The following is a 15,723-nucleotide window of genomic DNA, read 5'->3' as shown; positions in this document are numbered from 1 at the left end:
CTGATTATTTTTTAATATACATTTCATGTATTTTTTATTTACTTTATTTTATTGACCTTGTTGAACCAATGTAGATAATATTTTATGTTGATAGTGTAGGGCTTTTACAAACAACCAAACTATGATCTATGAACAATGATCAAAAGGGAGAGGGGGAAACTAAACAGTGTACGGTATTAGTATTAACCAAATATCACTGTCACTCTTCACTATCACTGAAGATACTTTCTACCGTCTGGTTCACGTTTCGGAAGCTAGATGGTGCTGTAACTGCGGCAATAAACAATTTCCCATGAGAAATACTCTACCTTAAACCACAGCCCCCTTGCAACGCCGTTGTCTCCAGTAGTGTAGCTAGCTAGTAGTAGCTAGTAGAGAGCAGCATGGTGGGTAATGTGCAGGGGAGTCTCTGCTCCATTGCATATCCCGAGTGAAACTACTGGTTTGCGGCCTGCAGAATTACCAAACAGGAACCATATGTGTTGGGTTAGCTTGTTGTTCGAAAGGTGCAACTTGAAATCGCGATGGACAGCCGCTGCGGCGATGACATTCCTGCAGCAAAAAGCAAAACAATGAGGCATGCGCTGCCTGAGTTCCCATCTAGCAGTAAAGATGGCGAGCAATCGGGAATTATGGAAAGGCTAGCAGCGTCTGAGAAAACTGCTTCAGAAAAGAAGAGTGGAATAATGTCTTTCAGGAGGCAGTCAAATCCTGACCAATTCCCACGGTTCCATATTCCAAGGAAAAGCAAAGAACAAAAAGGTACTTGCATGTTTTCTGTCTACCAAATAGCAATGTGTTATTTAGCTGGATAGCTAACGTTAGCCGGCTAGCGGTCCTACATAATTTTTCCCAATAGGGATGTTTTTTCTACCAAATCATACAGCTAGCCTAGGCGTGAGAAAATGATTTGCTCATTATCTAGTTCATATTGATAATTGCTGTAGTTGACAATGTTGTGTGTAGTTTGCCATCTTGTATCTACATCACTGGCACTGCAGTCATAATTGTCTAGCTAGCTAGTAAATACATAGTAATAAGAGTAGTCTAATTAGTTATCGAACTAAAGATACATTTAAACTAGGCAAAATGACAATGTGTTCACACAGGTCAAAGCCAATTTCAGTGTTGGCCAGTCCTACCAGAGCGAGAATGGCTTTCCCGCCAGGGAAAACGGCTTTACCTCTACAGAGACCACTAGGCAAATGCAAACAATGTAGTCGATGACTAGAAGTGTGTATTCGTGTTTAGAGCAGATGTGCTGAGTGCTGTAAGCTGTGAAGCGTATTGTAGTGGGGGTTGATAGAGAAATGAAACTGAGGTGACGAGGTTGACTTCCTGTTCCCAAAATCTGTGTTATTACCTCACCAGATTGCACCTCAGCCCGAATGTCTGTGGCCAGTTTATGTTTCAAGTAGTCAGCATTTTTGTCATGTCACACACCAGTTTCCAAATCTTGAGAAAATGTAGAAAAACAACTCGTAACACCCTCAAATCAAACAATGTAAAAAGACCAAACTTAACACTCGTCAACGATATTCTGTACTTGATCAAATATTCTCCACTTGTTTCTTCTTCTTATCAGCGTTGTTCCAGTGTGTGTCCTCAGAGTCCAGGGAATTCGAAGACATTATGAATATCCTCTCCTCCAACTATCTGGAGACTGCATCCAAGGGGATGTTTATATACACTAAGCCAAGGCTGGTCCACAGTGAGCAGCTGGAGAAAGATGTAGGTGTTGACCTTAATTACACATTAATAGGTCTGCTTTGAACACAGATCACGACCAAATCTTTTTTTTTTTTTTTTTTTTTTGTGCGGTCTGTGTTAGGATTATGTAGGTTTTTAAAAGTTCCTTGTGATTGAGTGTGATTCACATGTAACACTTTGGATTGTCAGTTTGTAGAGAGAAGGAAAGAGCTTAAACTGGATGGGAGGACCGAGAAAGAGCTCGAGGAGACATATTGCTTTATGTTATGTGACGCTGGGAAGGTGAGTGTGTGATATGTTAGTAGGCTACCTTAACCCTCGTGCTGCCTTCGGGTCACATGACCCAAAGGTTCATAACGAACCATCGTTGTGTTTACCCAATTTTACCCAATACAAAAACAAATAAAAATAATTTTCTTTTAACCATTCCAATGTGGGGGGTCTGAGACAGCCCGAGAGTTAAAAGAAAATGCTTCACTTTGTTTTTGTATGAGGTAAATTTGTCGCAATACGAAGGTGGGTCACAATGACTGATGGGTCAGAATGACCCGAAGATAACACAAGGGTTAAGAAAATCGGTCAGTTCTGCACAATGTCGTACTTTTTAATAGTATATCTGTGGATCTATATGAAATAGTTATGATGTGTTACTCTTAAGATACTCTTGGCCATCACATTTCCAATCTAGCCTGTGTCAAGATTCCATGTTCTTTTGCATTGTTTGAAAGAGTATTTAGACAACATGGCTCCGCTGCTTTAGCTACGCGTAGCATTTTCAAAGCTGTGTGCTGTTAAACCTGTTTGTTCATCGAGATAGTTAGGCTTGTTGCGGTGGTTTGAATTTCCTGTCTTAAGATGTTCTTTCTCAAAACACAGCACGCCACATATTTATAGTTCTTAATTGTTCCTCCCTCACATCCTGTCTGATGTGTCTGTCTGAAGTGAAGTGCAGGTGACAGGTTGTGACTGTGTTCTGTCCCTTGTGTTCAGCTCTCCTGGATCTGTGAGAAGGGCCTGTTTGTGGGACAAAGCTGGATCACAGCTCTGGGAAACCCAAGCAAAGGTCAGTGTGACGAGAGTGTCTCAAGGCCAGGCTCTCATTGTAAATAAGTAAGACAGACATCTTTAGAAGGACACTACCTCCTTCAGCCACTACTGATTTATATAGGACACCGGGTTTAAATCCTACACTAGTCTGTAACTAATTTGTACACTGCAAAATTGTCTGGAACTTAAGATATGTAATAATGTTTGGAACAACATGTTTCTCCCCCCCCCAGGTGTTTATTTGTCTAAATACTCAGATCTTTTACAAATTAACACTTTCAATCCTGGAGTGACTGGGGAGGTCATCATATTCAAGGTCATGAAGGTAAAAACTGCTCGATCATCATTTCAACCATTAAGCTCTTTTATAGATAGATAGGTACTTCGTTCATTGCAGTGTGGAAATTGTGGCTTTAACACAATCAGTTCATCAAGGGTCATGTGAAGGCCACACGGCTCTTCAGCTATACCGTTGCCTGCTGTGCACCCATTTTATTTTGACTGTTCAATTTCATTTTGTTTTATTTTCACTGTTTTCAATATTATTTTGTTTTCTGTCCCAGGGTAAGGTAAAAAGCATCTATGAAAACATGGCTAAAAACCTTCTTGACCCTACACCCAAGTTCGACAGCCATTTTTCCAAGAACTCCAGCAAAGTAACATCTCTGACGTCGTACAGAGCCTACGAGCTCACCCAGGTAAACGACTCTTCTTATTTAGGGGGGCGTCGACACATCCAAGGAGATCAGCCATGTGATGCATCTACAGATGTTAATTGCGAGCACAATATGACATTATTGTCGCTTGTCTTACCGCAGATCCGTTGTGTTTTCTCCCACAGCAATTCTTCTATGAGTATGACTTTGATGAGCCGAGGGACAGACCCAGACAGGTGTGTCCCTTTGCGGTTGTCTCCTTCCAGTTCAAAGCCAAAGACACTCCTCTTCAGACCAAGCCTATGACCACTTTAAGGTAAGGTACAAAGGTAGAACTATATTCCCATTTGTCTCATATCGACTCACAATCCGCTACTGTACGCCAATACTATATGCACAAGTTTACATTTACATGTATTCATTTAGCAGACACTTTTATCCAAAGCGACTTTCAAGAGAGAGCTTTTTTAAGCATACATTGTGAAAAACCAAATAAGTGCCAAAGGCAAGAACCATAAGAGCATGTAGTTAAACAATTTACAATTAAACAACTTAACAACATAAACGTAAGAAGTGCAAGTTGAGATCTCTGGATAGGAGAGGTGTAGAGGGCAGGGCAGTGTTTCCCATGTAGAGACAGAAATGACATGCCGTCGTGTAAATAAGATTGATAACATCTGGGGAGTCAGATGGCTGAGCGGTGAGGGATTAGGGCTAGTAATCTGAAGGTTGCCAGTTCGATTCCCGGCTGTGTCAATTGATGTTGTGTCCTTGGGCAAGGCACTTCACCCTACTTGCCTCGGGGGGGAAATGTCCCTGTACTTACTGTAAGTCGCTCTGGATAAGAGCGTCTGCTAAATGACTAAATGTAATGTAAACATAAGGCCATTTAGTTTGTTTAATAAAAGAGCAAGCTATAGACCTGTTTTATAGGAAAGGTAACCTTAAATTACTTATTTTGTGATCTGGGGGTGCCGTTGGGGGGGGCGGGGCGCCCACACTGCAGGGTATCTCTATACAGCCTTCTCAGATCTACTTAAAGGCAAACGGCTGCATTGAAATGGTGCACATCTTTCTCAAAACTTGTGTCTTAATTCTGTTTCACTCAACCTTTAAAATGTCTTCTGTCAAAATGTTTTCCAGGTCTAACAGCCAATCGTCGGAAGGGACTAAAGGTATGTTCCTGTTCTTATTAACCTATGTCCTTTTACTTGCCAGACCCTGCCATCTGTTCTGTCAATAGCTATTGAAACAGTTAGACACACAGTTTTTGTCATCTCCAAAAACACACTTTCTCTATCAAATAATAAGGGAATAGAAACGGCAGCGTTTTAATGGAGTATATTTGACTAGAAAAATTTGTATATTTTCCTGTCGCTATTGGTTACCTAACGTGGTTGTCCTGTGTGTGTGTTCCATAGAGAGGAGTAGCTATGTGGTGTGGAGCGGAGAGCTTGTGAATGGAGACACAACCCTCTACCAAGTGTGCCTGCGCTCCTTCTCCCCTCCCTTCCTCCCGTTCAAACTGTAAGTCTCTCTCTTCATAGACTAGTTAATTATCATTGATCTCACAGTGCTCTGATCATAGACTTGACATTCATAGTAAGGGGCCTGCTTACAAGTATTGTCGTGGTTCAGTAAGTCGCTCTGGATAAGAGCGTCTGCTAAATGACTAAATGTAAATGTAATGATCAAGAAGACTTGCAGTACTGTGATCATTGGAAGTGATTCAGTAATGATCAAGAAGACTTGCAGTACTGTGATTGTTGGAAGTGGTTCAGTAATGATCAAGAAGACTTGCAGTACTGTGATCGTTGGAGGTGATTCAGTAATGATCAAGAAGACTTGCAGTGATCGTTGGAAGTGATTCAGTAATGATCAAGAAGACTTGCAGTACTATGATCGTTGGAAGTGATTCAGTAATGATCAAGAAGACTTGCAGTACTATGATCGTTGGAAGTGATTCAGTAATGATCAAGAAGACTTGCAGTACTATGATCGTTGGAAGTTTATTCATTCCTGGAGGCTCAACAAACGTGTGATGTTGCTTGTCTGCCAAGTGGCAGCCTTACACAAACCTGTGCAAACAAAGATCAATCAGATGGATTCTCCATCTGAGTTAAATTACAAAGACATTGATTAACAACCAACCTACCAACTGGTTCCATTTAGTTATGAAGACTGCATTACTTTGAACATTGCAAGGTGTAATGTCAGAGGTGAACCTCCCTCTTAAGGTCTATTTAACCTACATGCTACCTAGAGAGTGACTTCAGAGAAGGATTCAATATTCTCCCTCAGGAACTCCATGATCTGTTAAATATTCCTTGATAAACCTTTATTTTAGGAAACTTGTTGGATTTGGTTCATTTACATTTAGTCATTTAGCAGCCGCTCTTATCCAGAGCGACTTACAGTAAGTACAGGGACATTCCCCCGAGGCAAGTAGGGTGAAGTGCCTTGCCCAAGGACACAACGTCTTTTGGCACGTCCGGGAATCGAACCAACAACCTTCTTATTAATAGCCCGACTCCCTAACCGCTCAGCCATCTGACCCCCCGGTTCATGATAATAATAATGGTGACTTGGTGTCTGTCAGGCCAGAGAAGCTGCAGGTGGGGAAGGCCATGAGTCTGGAGCGTGTGAGTCAGCTGATCCCCTCGGCGCTCTTCTCCAGGAACCTCTACGCAGGCAGCCACGAAGGTGAGACCATTCCTACCACTGTCCTCTCTGTTATCGCTAACAGGTGTTTTGTTTGAGGTGTTATTTACTGAAATATGACAGACTGACCTCATCTCTCTTTACCTTTAGCAGAAAAGGAGTTAGGTCAAGAGGGGGTGAAGGATTTAGGTGAATGTTTGTTTGACCTAAGGGGTTAGGAAGGGAGGGAAATCCAGAGACACGAAGTCTGGGTGACTTAAGAGTTACGATTTTTTGGGAATGTGTTAAAGACCAGATGCTAGATCACTTTTTTTTCTGTTAAGACATCCATTGTGGAGAAAAGTGTGTTCAGTGTTTATGATAATTGATTGTTGTTTAGAGTGACCAGATGCTGCGAGTCTTTATAAGACATGGTATGTTGTGGGATCCTGATCACTCAGCTGAACAACATTTGTGTTACGTGTCCTCTAGTAGATCTAGTAGAGAGCAGGTCACAGAGTGCTCTGTCAAGTACCTTTTTATATTGAATTAATAATTTTTATTAATCCGACATTCTGACTATTCGAGTATACAGTGTCTTCAGAATTCTGTCAGTACAAGCTCATCTGTGGTATCAATGTACCTCAGTTTGTGTTACAGTGTTGAAGAACAATACATACGGCAGTCTGTTGGAGGTGGTGGAGAAGAACAAGTCGAGAGGAAGCCTAGCCAAATTGTTGCACAGCCTGGAAACCAAGAAAGTGGTAAAATAAGATAAGATAATCCTTTAATAGTCCCACAGTGGGGAAATTTGCAGGATTACAGCAGCGTAGAGATAGGGCAAACTTTACAAAGAAGAGTAAAAACAACATAGTACAAAAACAACAATGTAGCTAAATAAGTAATAATACAGTAGTAAAAGAGTAGGAGTAGGTAAGTAAGTAAGTACAATGCAGATCCGCAGTAACTAAATATAATATATATCAGACAAATGTGGTATATACAGACATATACAGGCAGAATAGTTGAAATACAGGTAGTGTTTAGCTAGTGGCATAAAAACTTGATGGAATAATTGACTTAAATGAATATTTACAAGCTAGGCTAAGCCCTTTCCAGTAGCTATACTGATGTAGTCTGCAAATGATATAGCTGTAGTCCACAAGCTATGCTAACCTTGCTATACTAATGTAGTCCCCAGCTTGCTAGCTTTGCCCAATAGCTATGCTAACCTAGCTATGCTAACCTAGCAATGCTAACCTAGCACACAAGCTAGGCCAGCTTCTTCCATATGACAAGCTATGTTAACAGTGTCCTCTTTACTGCGCAGGTTCTTGTCAACACTTTGCCTGAACGAGGATTGCTATTCCTGGTCTCCTCAGTGCAAATGGCCAAGCCTTCAGGTAGGTGGAAGTTTAAGCGTAATCACCCCAAAATCAAACATTGTATGATGTCTATTGTCTTCAAATAAGTGAACGTGGTTTGTTTTGTTCCAGAAAGAGGAGATGGGTGGAATAGATGCCTCCACGCTCTGTTCATCTACCAGGACTGCAGGGATGTCTCGAAACATTGTAAGCACACCAACTGCCACAACAACCAACCACTTCAGTCTTTTTTTTGTTTTTTTTTTATTTATTTTTTTAAGTGGTAAACATTTTTTTATACTTCAACTCCTTTCCTCCAGTTTCAAAATGCCCGGCTTCCCAGAAACCTTCACCCTCGCCTTCAAGGCCAGCGGTGATGCCCCATCTGAACACCTTCGTCCCAGCGTTGCACCACTCGCTGGCCAAGGTGCGCTGCAACCCCCCATCTGACCTCTCGTCAGGGGTGGAGCTTCAGGCTCGAGAGTACCTCAGTGGCTGCAAGGAGGGCAAGGTCAGTTGGAACATTCTAGAGGGAAACATCGAATACCGTTGGTCTTCTCCAGTCAATTTTATGTACAAAATAAAACCCCCAGATACAATGTCAACAAGACAACAACACACAGTGGAACAAATAAGCGAATATGGCAGGAACCATATCGCAGTATCAAATTGTCCTTCCATTTTCTACGATAGAGCCGACAAAGAATAAGAAATCGCTAACTGTCAGACCGCTCCTTCCTAGGTGCGCCAGTACCCGGTAACAGAGTACGACTCCAAACTGGACGAGCGAGGGAAGCTGTTTCCTGCTCCCAAACACCACAGGCTGAACATGGAGGGCTACCTGCGCTCCTATGTGTACAGCCCAGCCATGTACCTGCTCGCAGTGGCCAAGGCCCGAGAGATGGTGGAGGCCTTTGGTTGTCTGCCTGACGACAGCCCCAACTCTGACAAGGACGATTCTGATAGGCTCGTCGCCGAACTGACGGCCAGTGGAGTGCAGGACATGGCGCACAACAATCCTCAAAAGGTAGGAGACACACCTGACCACAGGACGGTGGTCAAGAGGTTATGACGAGAAGGGAGAATTTAAAAAAATGCAAGGGATTGTCGCATGTAAAAAATTTGTTAACAAATTGTGTCGGCAGACTGGGCTCAGTCAGAAGTGTCAGAATCCACCATTCACCATATTTATTTGCCTAAAGATTCAATAACCTCCTCTTGAGGAGAGAGAGTTAGAGGTGTGGCCTTCATTGTCGTCTTGACTTGCACTGTCAGAGCAGCACAGCGCTTATGGTTTTTGTGAATTAAACTGCCTTACAATGCCTCTGGGGTGTCCCTTACTGATGCAGTCTGCACTACAGAATCGTCGAGAGCAGGGGTGTGGGTTTGTTTTCAAATGTGGGCGGGGCATCTTTTTAATATGAAGAAACATACGCCCCGGGGCTAGAGCATGAATCAGCACAGCATGGGGTGGGGGCTCTGCTCCACTCTTAGAATGCAGGTCCAGTTCCCATGATCTGTGGTCTCTCAGGTCCAGGAGCTGATCAACCTGGTGCTGAGGTGCAAGCGGAGCACGGAGGGGGAGAGCCGGGGGAGCAGGGAGGCAGACAGGACGGGGAGGAGGAGCTCTGAGGAGCGGGACACAGCCGAGAGGACACTCAAACACCTGAGGAGGGCTTCCCTGGAGAGAGAAGGTGCTCACAGAGCAGGTAAATGTGCACACACGCGTTTTATTTACCTATCCATGAGGGATTCATGTCCCATTAAATATCCAGTTAACCTTAACACTAGCACCTAACCTTAAAACTATTCCTAACTCCTAACCCTTACAGTAATGCAATTCTAAAACCAATGCTAAACTCTAAACTCCCATAGAAACAACTACTAACTTTTACAAGGGTAGTAATCAAGGCCAGAAACACACCCGCACACACCCACAAAAAAGCAACCTGACAGTAGAGGGAAATGTGACTTGGTGAAAGTGTACATCTGTTGACGTTGCCCCCCATCCCCCCCCCCCCCCCCCGCCCCACAGCAGAGGGAGGTCAGAGCCCCCCCCCGCTGGCTGGCGGCGTGGGTCTGAAGGATGTGGACCTGAGGAGAGATGGCTCTGCTGGCGCCGTCAAGCTCCTTGCCATGCTCGCCGACCTCAAGAACGCTGCCATGGGAACCAGCACCAGCGGGCCCTCGGAAGGGGCGGAGCCTACGGAAGCGTCGCTGTTTGACAGCATAGCCAGGCTGGGCCTGCCCACCAACTGTGACATCGACCTGCGCAAGCGGACACCAGCGGAGGAGCAGCAGGAGAAGAAGGACTACCTGGAGGTAGTCAGGCCTCCAGTCACACCTGAGTTGGACACTGCCTTTGCCTCTTAGATTAATCAAATGGATTCATAATTTTCTTTTATTTAAATTTTTTTATTTAAATTTTTTCAAACTGTTTAAATTGGTGAAAATCATCAAAAAAACTAAATACACATTCATGTTTACAGTTTTATTAGAAGGCAAATGATGCGTTTAGACTTATGCGCCAAACCCAGAGTTAAGTTCCTTCACCTTCAGCCCCTGATGCGAGGCGAGGCGAGGGCGACCAGGCTAGATGGTGGAGCGCCGTGTCACTGAGGTGTGCTGTGTGTTTGCAGGAGCAGGCAGCAGGCAGCATGAGCAGCCTGGAGGGCTTCAGCCCCAGCTCTCACAGCGAGCTGTCCAGACGGCCCGGCGGCCTGGGAGGAGACGAGGACGGGTTCGAGATCCCCTGGGTCCTCATCCCCATCACAGGTTCTGTTCCTCTCCCTGTCTCCCTCACATAGGCACAACAGCCCATACACACACACCCACACACACGCACATACATATACACACACATCTATATAAACACACATACACATCTACACGCACACATACTGAGTTTTAATCCATCCCGGACCCCCCCTCCTCCTTTTTTTCCAGGTCTGACGAGTGAGAAATACTGCCAGAGGGAGAAGGACAACCCTCAGGACCCTCGCTTCTTCCAGGTTCCTATAGCAACTGCCGCCCTCCAGACCAGCTCCCCCCCTCCCCCCAGGGCAGCCCCTGGCAGCCCAGAGCCTGAGGACCAATTAATCCAGCCCACGGGGGAATCCTATTTCACAGGCGCACAGAGCACACACTCAGGTGATTAGCTAGGTCTAGGCCGGTCCAAAAGAGCCTCAGTAAACTGAACGAATTTCAGAAAAATGATCTCTGTTTTGTTCCCGTCACTAGGTCACAGAGAAGAGACAGACTTGCAGGAACTGGAGGAGAGACTGGAGGAGAGACTGGAGGAGAGACTGGAGGAGAGCCTGGAGGAGAGACTGGAGGAGAGACTGGAGGAGAGATGGGTGGATAAACAGATGGAGAAAAAAGAGGACAGAAGGGTGGAGCCCCAGGAGGAGAGACTAAATACCCTGGAGGTGGAGAATCAGGAGCCCCGCCCAGCCCCTCACACCCCCCTGGCCTCTGACAGCCCCTCACAGTCTCAGAGGAACAGGAAGAGGAGCGGCGATGGGACGGATGGAAGGACCAGGAAGCAGCGGAGACATTCTGGCCTTGTGCAGGCCCAGCCTGAGGAAGAGAAGGAGGAGGGGGAGGTGTGGATGGAGGAGGAGATAAAAACAAAAGACGAGAGGCCTCCTGCCCCCTCTTCCTCCAGCCCTTCTCAGCTTCCTGTTCCTGCTGGTCCCCTAGGCGGCTTGGACATCATCTTAGAGGAGCAGCGTGGCTGTTTCTCCTCTGAGGTACAGCACCTCCTGCAGGCCGAGAACATACACTACAGCCCCTCTCACTCCCCGCCCGGCACGCAGCACTCGCCAGCCATGCTCCCGCTCAGACCCCTCTCAGAGTACATCTCTTTCTACAACGACCCACTGCCCCTGCACAACTACATCAGCTCCCTGAAGGAGGGCCTCGGCCTCATCCTGGACGCTCACAAGGTTCTAGAGTCCCACAGGGCTCTCGTCCTAGGCCCGGGGCAGCAGACTTGGCCATGCGCTGACAATCTTACCGCCAACACTCACACTACTATTCACTGTTCTAGCACTGCCCTCAACAGCGAATCTGTCCCTGGCCCCTCCCCTGCCCTGACCCCTGACCCCTCTCCGGGCCCCTCCCGTGCCCTGACCCCTCCCCCTGACCCCTCCCCAGGCCCCTCCCCACACACCCCTGTCCCATCATGGCCCCTTCCACCTCAGTTCAGCCCCAGTGTAGCTCACCCTCCCCAGGCACCTCGTGGCCCCTCGCCTTCCCAGGCCATCGACTCTCCTGGTGGCCCCAGAAGAGTCTGTCCAGAGTCTGTCCCCCAGGCAGACTCTAAGGAGAACCTGGATGGGGTACCGATGTGCTACAGTCCGGGCTCTGTGGGGTCCGGAGAGGACAGCCCTGCTATCCCAGGGCTGGGGGGACCTTGTCCTGGCGTGGGGACCCTCCCAGTGTTGGACTCTGACCCAGCCCCTGGGCCTGGGCTGGCCTCCATCAGTACCCTGATCAGCCAGCTGAAGCCAGAGGTGTTCAGTAACCTGGTGGAGATCATCAAGGACGTGCAGAAGAACTCAGTCCAGTTCTACATCCACACCGTGGAGGAGGAGAACCAGGTCTACGACGACATCAAGGTAACTACGCACGTCCTTACACACAAAAATAATGTTTATAGATATCTATATCTAAAAACATTATTCCAAAAAATCTCTTCACATACATTTGTGAATCGATCTGAATCGCTAGCAGACTGAATCGCGATTCAAATGTGAATCGATTCCCCCACCCCTAATGTCCCCGCTGTACGCTCCGTGTGTGTGTTGTGTCCCGGCTCCAGGAGTACCTGCAGAGGCTGGGGAACCTGGAGCTGAGCCCTGTCAGCTTCCTGGGCAGAGAGAGCAGCATGGACAAGCTGCTGGTCATCATCCAGAACAAAGACATCGCTGCTCACATCCACAAGGTGCACACGCACACACACATCATCACACACACACACATCATCACACACACACACATCACACACCACTATGTTACTGGTTTCAATGTGCAAATGGATGGCAGTCATGGTAGACTGGCTACACTGTGAATAATTAACTGTTTATAAAATGGTTCGCCCAGTTTTATATCGTTTTGATGATCTTTGCTGGACTTGGAACTCCAGTGTTGTTGGAAGTGTGTTTTGAATAGTTGCCTCCTGTGTGTGTGTGTGGTCATGTATGTTTGTGTGGTGATGTGTGTGGTCATGTGTGTGTGTGTGTATGTGGTCATGTGTGTGTGTGTGGTCATGTGTGTGTGTGTGTGTGTGGTCAGATCCCAGCCCTGGTGTCTCTGAAGCGTCTCTCCTCTGTGGTCTTCTCCGGGGTGGACAGTCTGGACGACATCAGGAACCACACCTCCAGCGAGCTGTTCGTCTCCGGAGGGTTCATCGTCTCTGACGAGTTTGTCCTCAACCCAGACTTTATCACACACGGTGGGTCACACACACACACACACACTTTAGTGGACGTAGAATGTCTACTATGAGAAACATTTTTACGTTGATGACGATGATGTTTAAGTTGTTCTTGTTGATGTTTTTAATGTTGGTCTTGTGGATGACAATGATGATGTTCTTGTTGTTTGTGCAGAGCGTTTGCGCGCCCTGCTGATGTTCCTGGAGCAGCAGAGCTCTGCAGAGAGCATGTGGAGGTGGAAGGTCCACTGTAAGACCCAGAAAAAGCTGAAGGAGCAGGCCAGGTCAGAGCTGGGTGCCCCGGACCACACACATTCCATAGTACACACTACACGCACACACACATTCCATACTGCACACACACATTCCATACTACACACCACAGACACAATACATGCTACACACTCCAGCCCCACTAACTTAGTGTTGACATTTACAACATTAAAGACATTCAAGTGTTTAAGGATTTGCTGCCTGTCTCTTTGTGCGGTCCGTTCAGGTTTAAGAAGGACGCCAGGAACATCCTGAACATTCTGAACGCCTACCAGCAGAAGCAGGTGGTGGAGTTCCTGCCGTACCACGAGTGTGACCTGTCCTCCCGCCAGGCCCCAGACCTGGCCTGTCTCATCAGGCTGCAGGCCCAGCACGTCCAGCACCGCCACCTCATCTTCCTCACAGGTACACACACACACGCATGCATGACACACACACACGCATTACACACACACACACACACACATGCATGACACACACACATGCATGCATTGCACACACGCATGCATGACACACACACACACATGCGTTACACACACGCACACACACACATGCATTACACGCACACACACACATGCATTACACGCACACACACACACACATGCATTACACACACTTTGTATTTCCAGCTTTAACCCATGCTCCTGCCCTCTCGTCTCCCAGAGCGACGGTTTGAGATGTTCCCCAATTACTCAAGCAGCGGCATCGTCATCGCGAACATCGATGACATCATGCACAACTTTCACGATCTAGTCGGTCTCCATGACGTTGGGAACAAGCAGCCTATCGCAGACATCAATGCATCGGTCCAAGGTCAGTCCGGATTGGTTGCAAACATTGCCTTTGAGGCCAACTGATATCTCCATGCAGGCCGTAATGAATCTTTCACGTAGATTCAAATCCAGTATTCCTCCCTCCCCCTTCTTGTCTTTCCCGTCTCTCCCAGACCCAGAGATAAAGTGTGCATCGGTGTGTCAGGACATGGCCCCCCTGTGCTCAGTGGAACACTCCCCTGTGACAGAGCTGACCTTGCCCTACCCAGACCACCACCTCCCCCTGGCCCCCCAGGCCCCAGACTTCCACCGGGCCCTGAGAGACCAGCTGGTCCCAGACACAGAGACCCCAGCCTCCTCCTCCCTGCCCTCCACCTCCTCGGACGGGGCCCCCACGGAGCCGGACTTCGAGGCCCTGCGGCAGGCCATCTCCCAGTTCAAGGCGGAGAGGATGGCCCGTGCCCTGGCCGGCCAGGGCCCCCAGCCAGCGGAGGATGAGTCCTCAGGGAGCTTCCACATCAACCCCCACCAGAGCTTTCTGTCCGGGGAGCAACCTGGCTCCCTGGACAAGCTGGACCCGGCCCACCAGGCTGTGTCCTCCACCCTAGCCTCCATCCACGGCAGGCTGCGAGGGCGAGCGGGGGCCGAGACGATCAGCGACAGCGACATGTCCCTGTGCGGCTCCCAGGACAGCTCGGTCTTCCTGGGCCTCCACACCCCCAGGGCCTCCCCCGCTGCCCCCAGGGCCTCCCCCGCCATCGACGGACCGGAGGGGCTCTGTGAGGAGGACGAGCCTAGGAACAAAGACATGGACATGCCAGACACGCCTCAAAGCCCCGAGCAGAGCATCAGCACTGGTAACCCCGCCCCTGCAGGCCCCGCCCCCCCAGCGCCCAGCACAGGGCTCCAGGAGGGGACCAGGCCAGGGGAGAAAGGGGAGGATGCACCCCGGCCCCCGAGGTTCCACAGCCTGGGCGGTATGCTGCCCTCACCCACCCCCAGAGCTCTGTACCCTGGTCTGGAGGGGCCGTCACTAGCCCTGAGCAGACTGACCATGCAGCAGAGTGGCTTGCTGCCCCCTCGACTGGTCAACAACATCTTCAACAGCCAGCCTCTCCCATTCCCAGGCCCCGGCCCCATGATCAGGGGCCTGTTGCCCACCAACCTGCCCCTGGGCTGGCCTGGGCTGGGGCAGGCAGGGTCTGTCTGGGGTTTCCAGCCAAGGGGACTCAGTCAGCCATACTCCCAGGGCCTCATGAGGAACTTTAATGCCCAAACGAACCACTTTCGGCCTCACAGAGGGGGCTTCAACGGCCTGTGAGGATGCTGGAGGAACAATGTCTGTCCGTCCTCGAAGTAGTTCCTCCACAGCCCTCCAAAGGGCTGTTACCTGGATCTGACGAAGGGCATTTCTAGGGGATGAAGGGAAGCGATTGCCTGTCATTGGAGCAACGCACTTGACACTTGTCTTATTTGAGATGTTGTTAGGACCTTGTGTTTCTTACCTCAAAGTTGCTTTTGTTTGTACATCCGGTTCCTTGTTTTTGTAAAAACTACAGCCACGTGGTGTTGTAAACCGCTGGTTATAAATTATTTAATTTTTATATACTTGATTTTTTCATTGTTGAAATTAAAACTTGCGTGAAAGTCTACAGCTGTGGTTTCCAGGACCTGAAACACAGCTCCACCCAGGAGAATAACAGGGAAGCTGTGACACATCATCAATGCATCACAATATCATGTTCACTGACTGATTTACCCAGTCTAATTTACTCTGGTTCCTTCTTTAGTACCTTAAACATCAGCAAATGTCATCAAAT

General features: G+C 47.9%; 1 protein-coding gene across 3 annotated transcripts; it reads left to right on the top strand.

Moving 5' to 3' along the window:
- The first annotated feature begins 386 nt into the window (after nt 1–386).
- On the top strand, nt 387–15,553 carry tasora (transcription activation suppressor a). 3 transcript variants are annotated; one of them, XM_067246261.1, is made up of 26 exons: nt 387–762; nt 1,586–1,731; nt 1,900–1,992; nt 2,701–2,773; nt 2,991–3,082; nt 3,321–3,455; nt 3,599–3,729; nt 4,557–4,588; nt 4,835–4,940; nt 6,013–6,116; nt 6,714–6,817; nt 7,384–7,456; nt 7,550–7,624; nt 7,738–7,928; nt 8,160–8,444; nt 8,949–9,126; nt 9,453–9,739; nt 10,057–10,192; nt 10,364–10,567; nt 10,658–12,039; nt 12,243–12,365; nt 12,716–12,875; nt 13,033–13,141; nt 13,357–13,535; nt 13,794–13,943; nt 14,077–15,553. In XM_067246261.1, the coding sequence occupies exons 1-26, from the start codon at nt 525–527 to the stop codon at nt 15,222–15,224; spliced, it is 5,934 nt and encodes a 1,977-aa protein (XP_067102362.1). In that variant the 5' UTR covers nt 387–524; the 3' UTR covers nt 15,225–15,553. The 3 variants fall into 3 exon arrangements, with proteins under 3 accessions (XP_067102362.1, XP_067102353.1, XP_067102369.1); XM_067246252.1 differs by having other exon boundaries at nt 6,702–6,817; XM_067246268.1 differs by lacking the exons at nt 387–762; nt 1,586–1,731; nt 1,900–1,992; ... (4 more) ...; nt 4,557–4,588; nt 4,835–4,940 and having other exon boundaries at nt 5,925–6,116; nt 6,702–6,817.
- The last annotated feature ends 170 nt before the right edge of the window (nt 15,554–15,723 follow it).

Source organism: Osmerus mordax, chromosome 1, assembly GCF_038355195.1.
Source record: "Osmerus mordax isolate fOsmMor3 chromosome 1, fOsmMor3.pri, whole genome shotgun sequence".
NCBI lineage: Eukaryota > Metazoa > Chordata > Actinopteri > Osmeriformes > Osmeridae > Osmerus > Osmerus mordax.
Note: the sequence above shows the minus strand (reverse complement) of the source record. Positions and strands in the feature narration are given on the sequence as shown.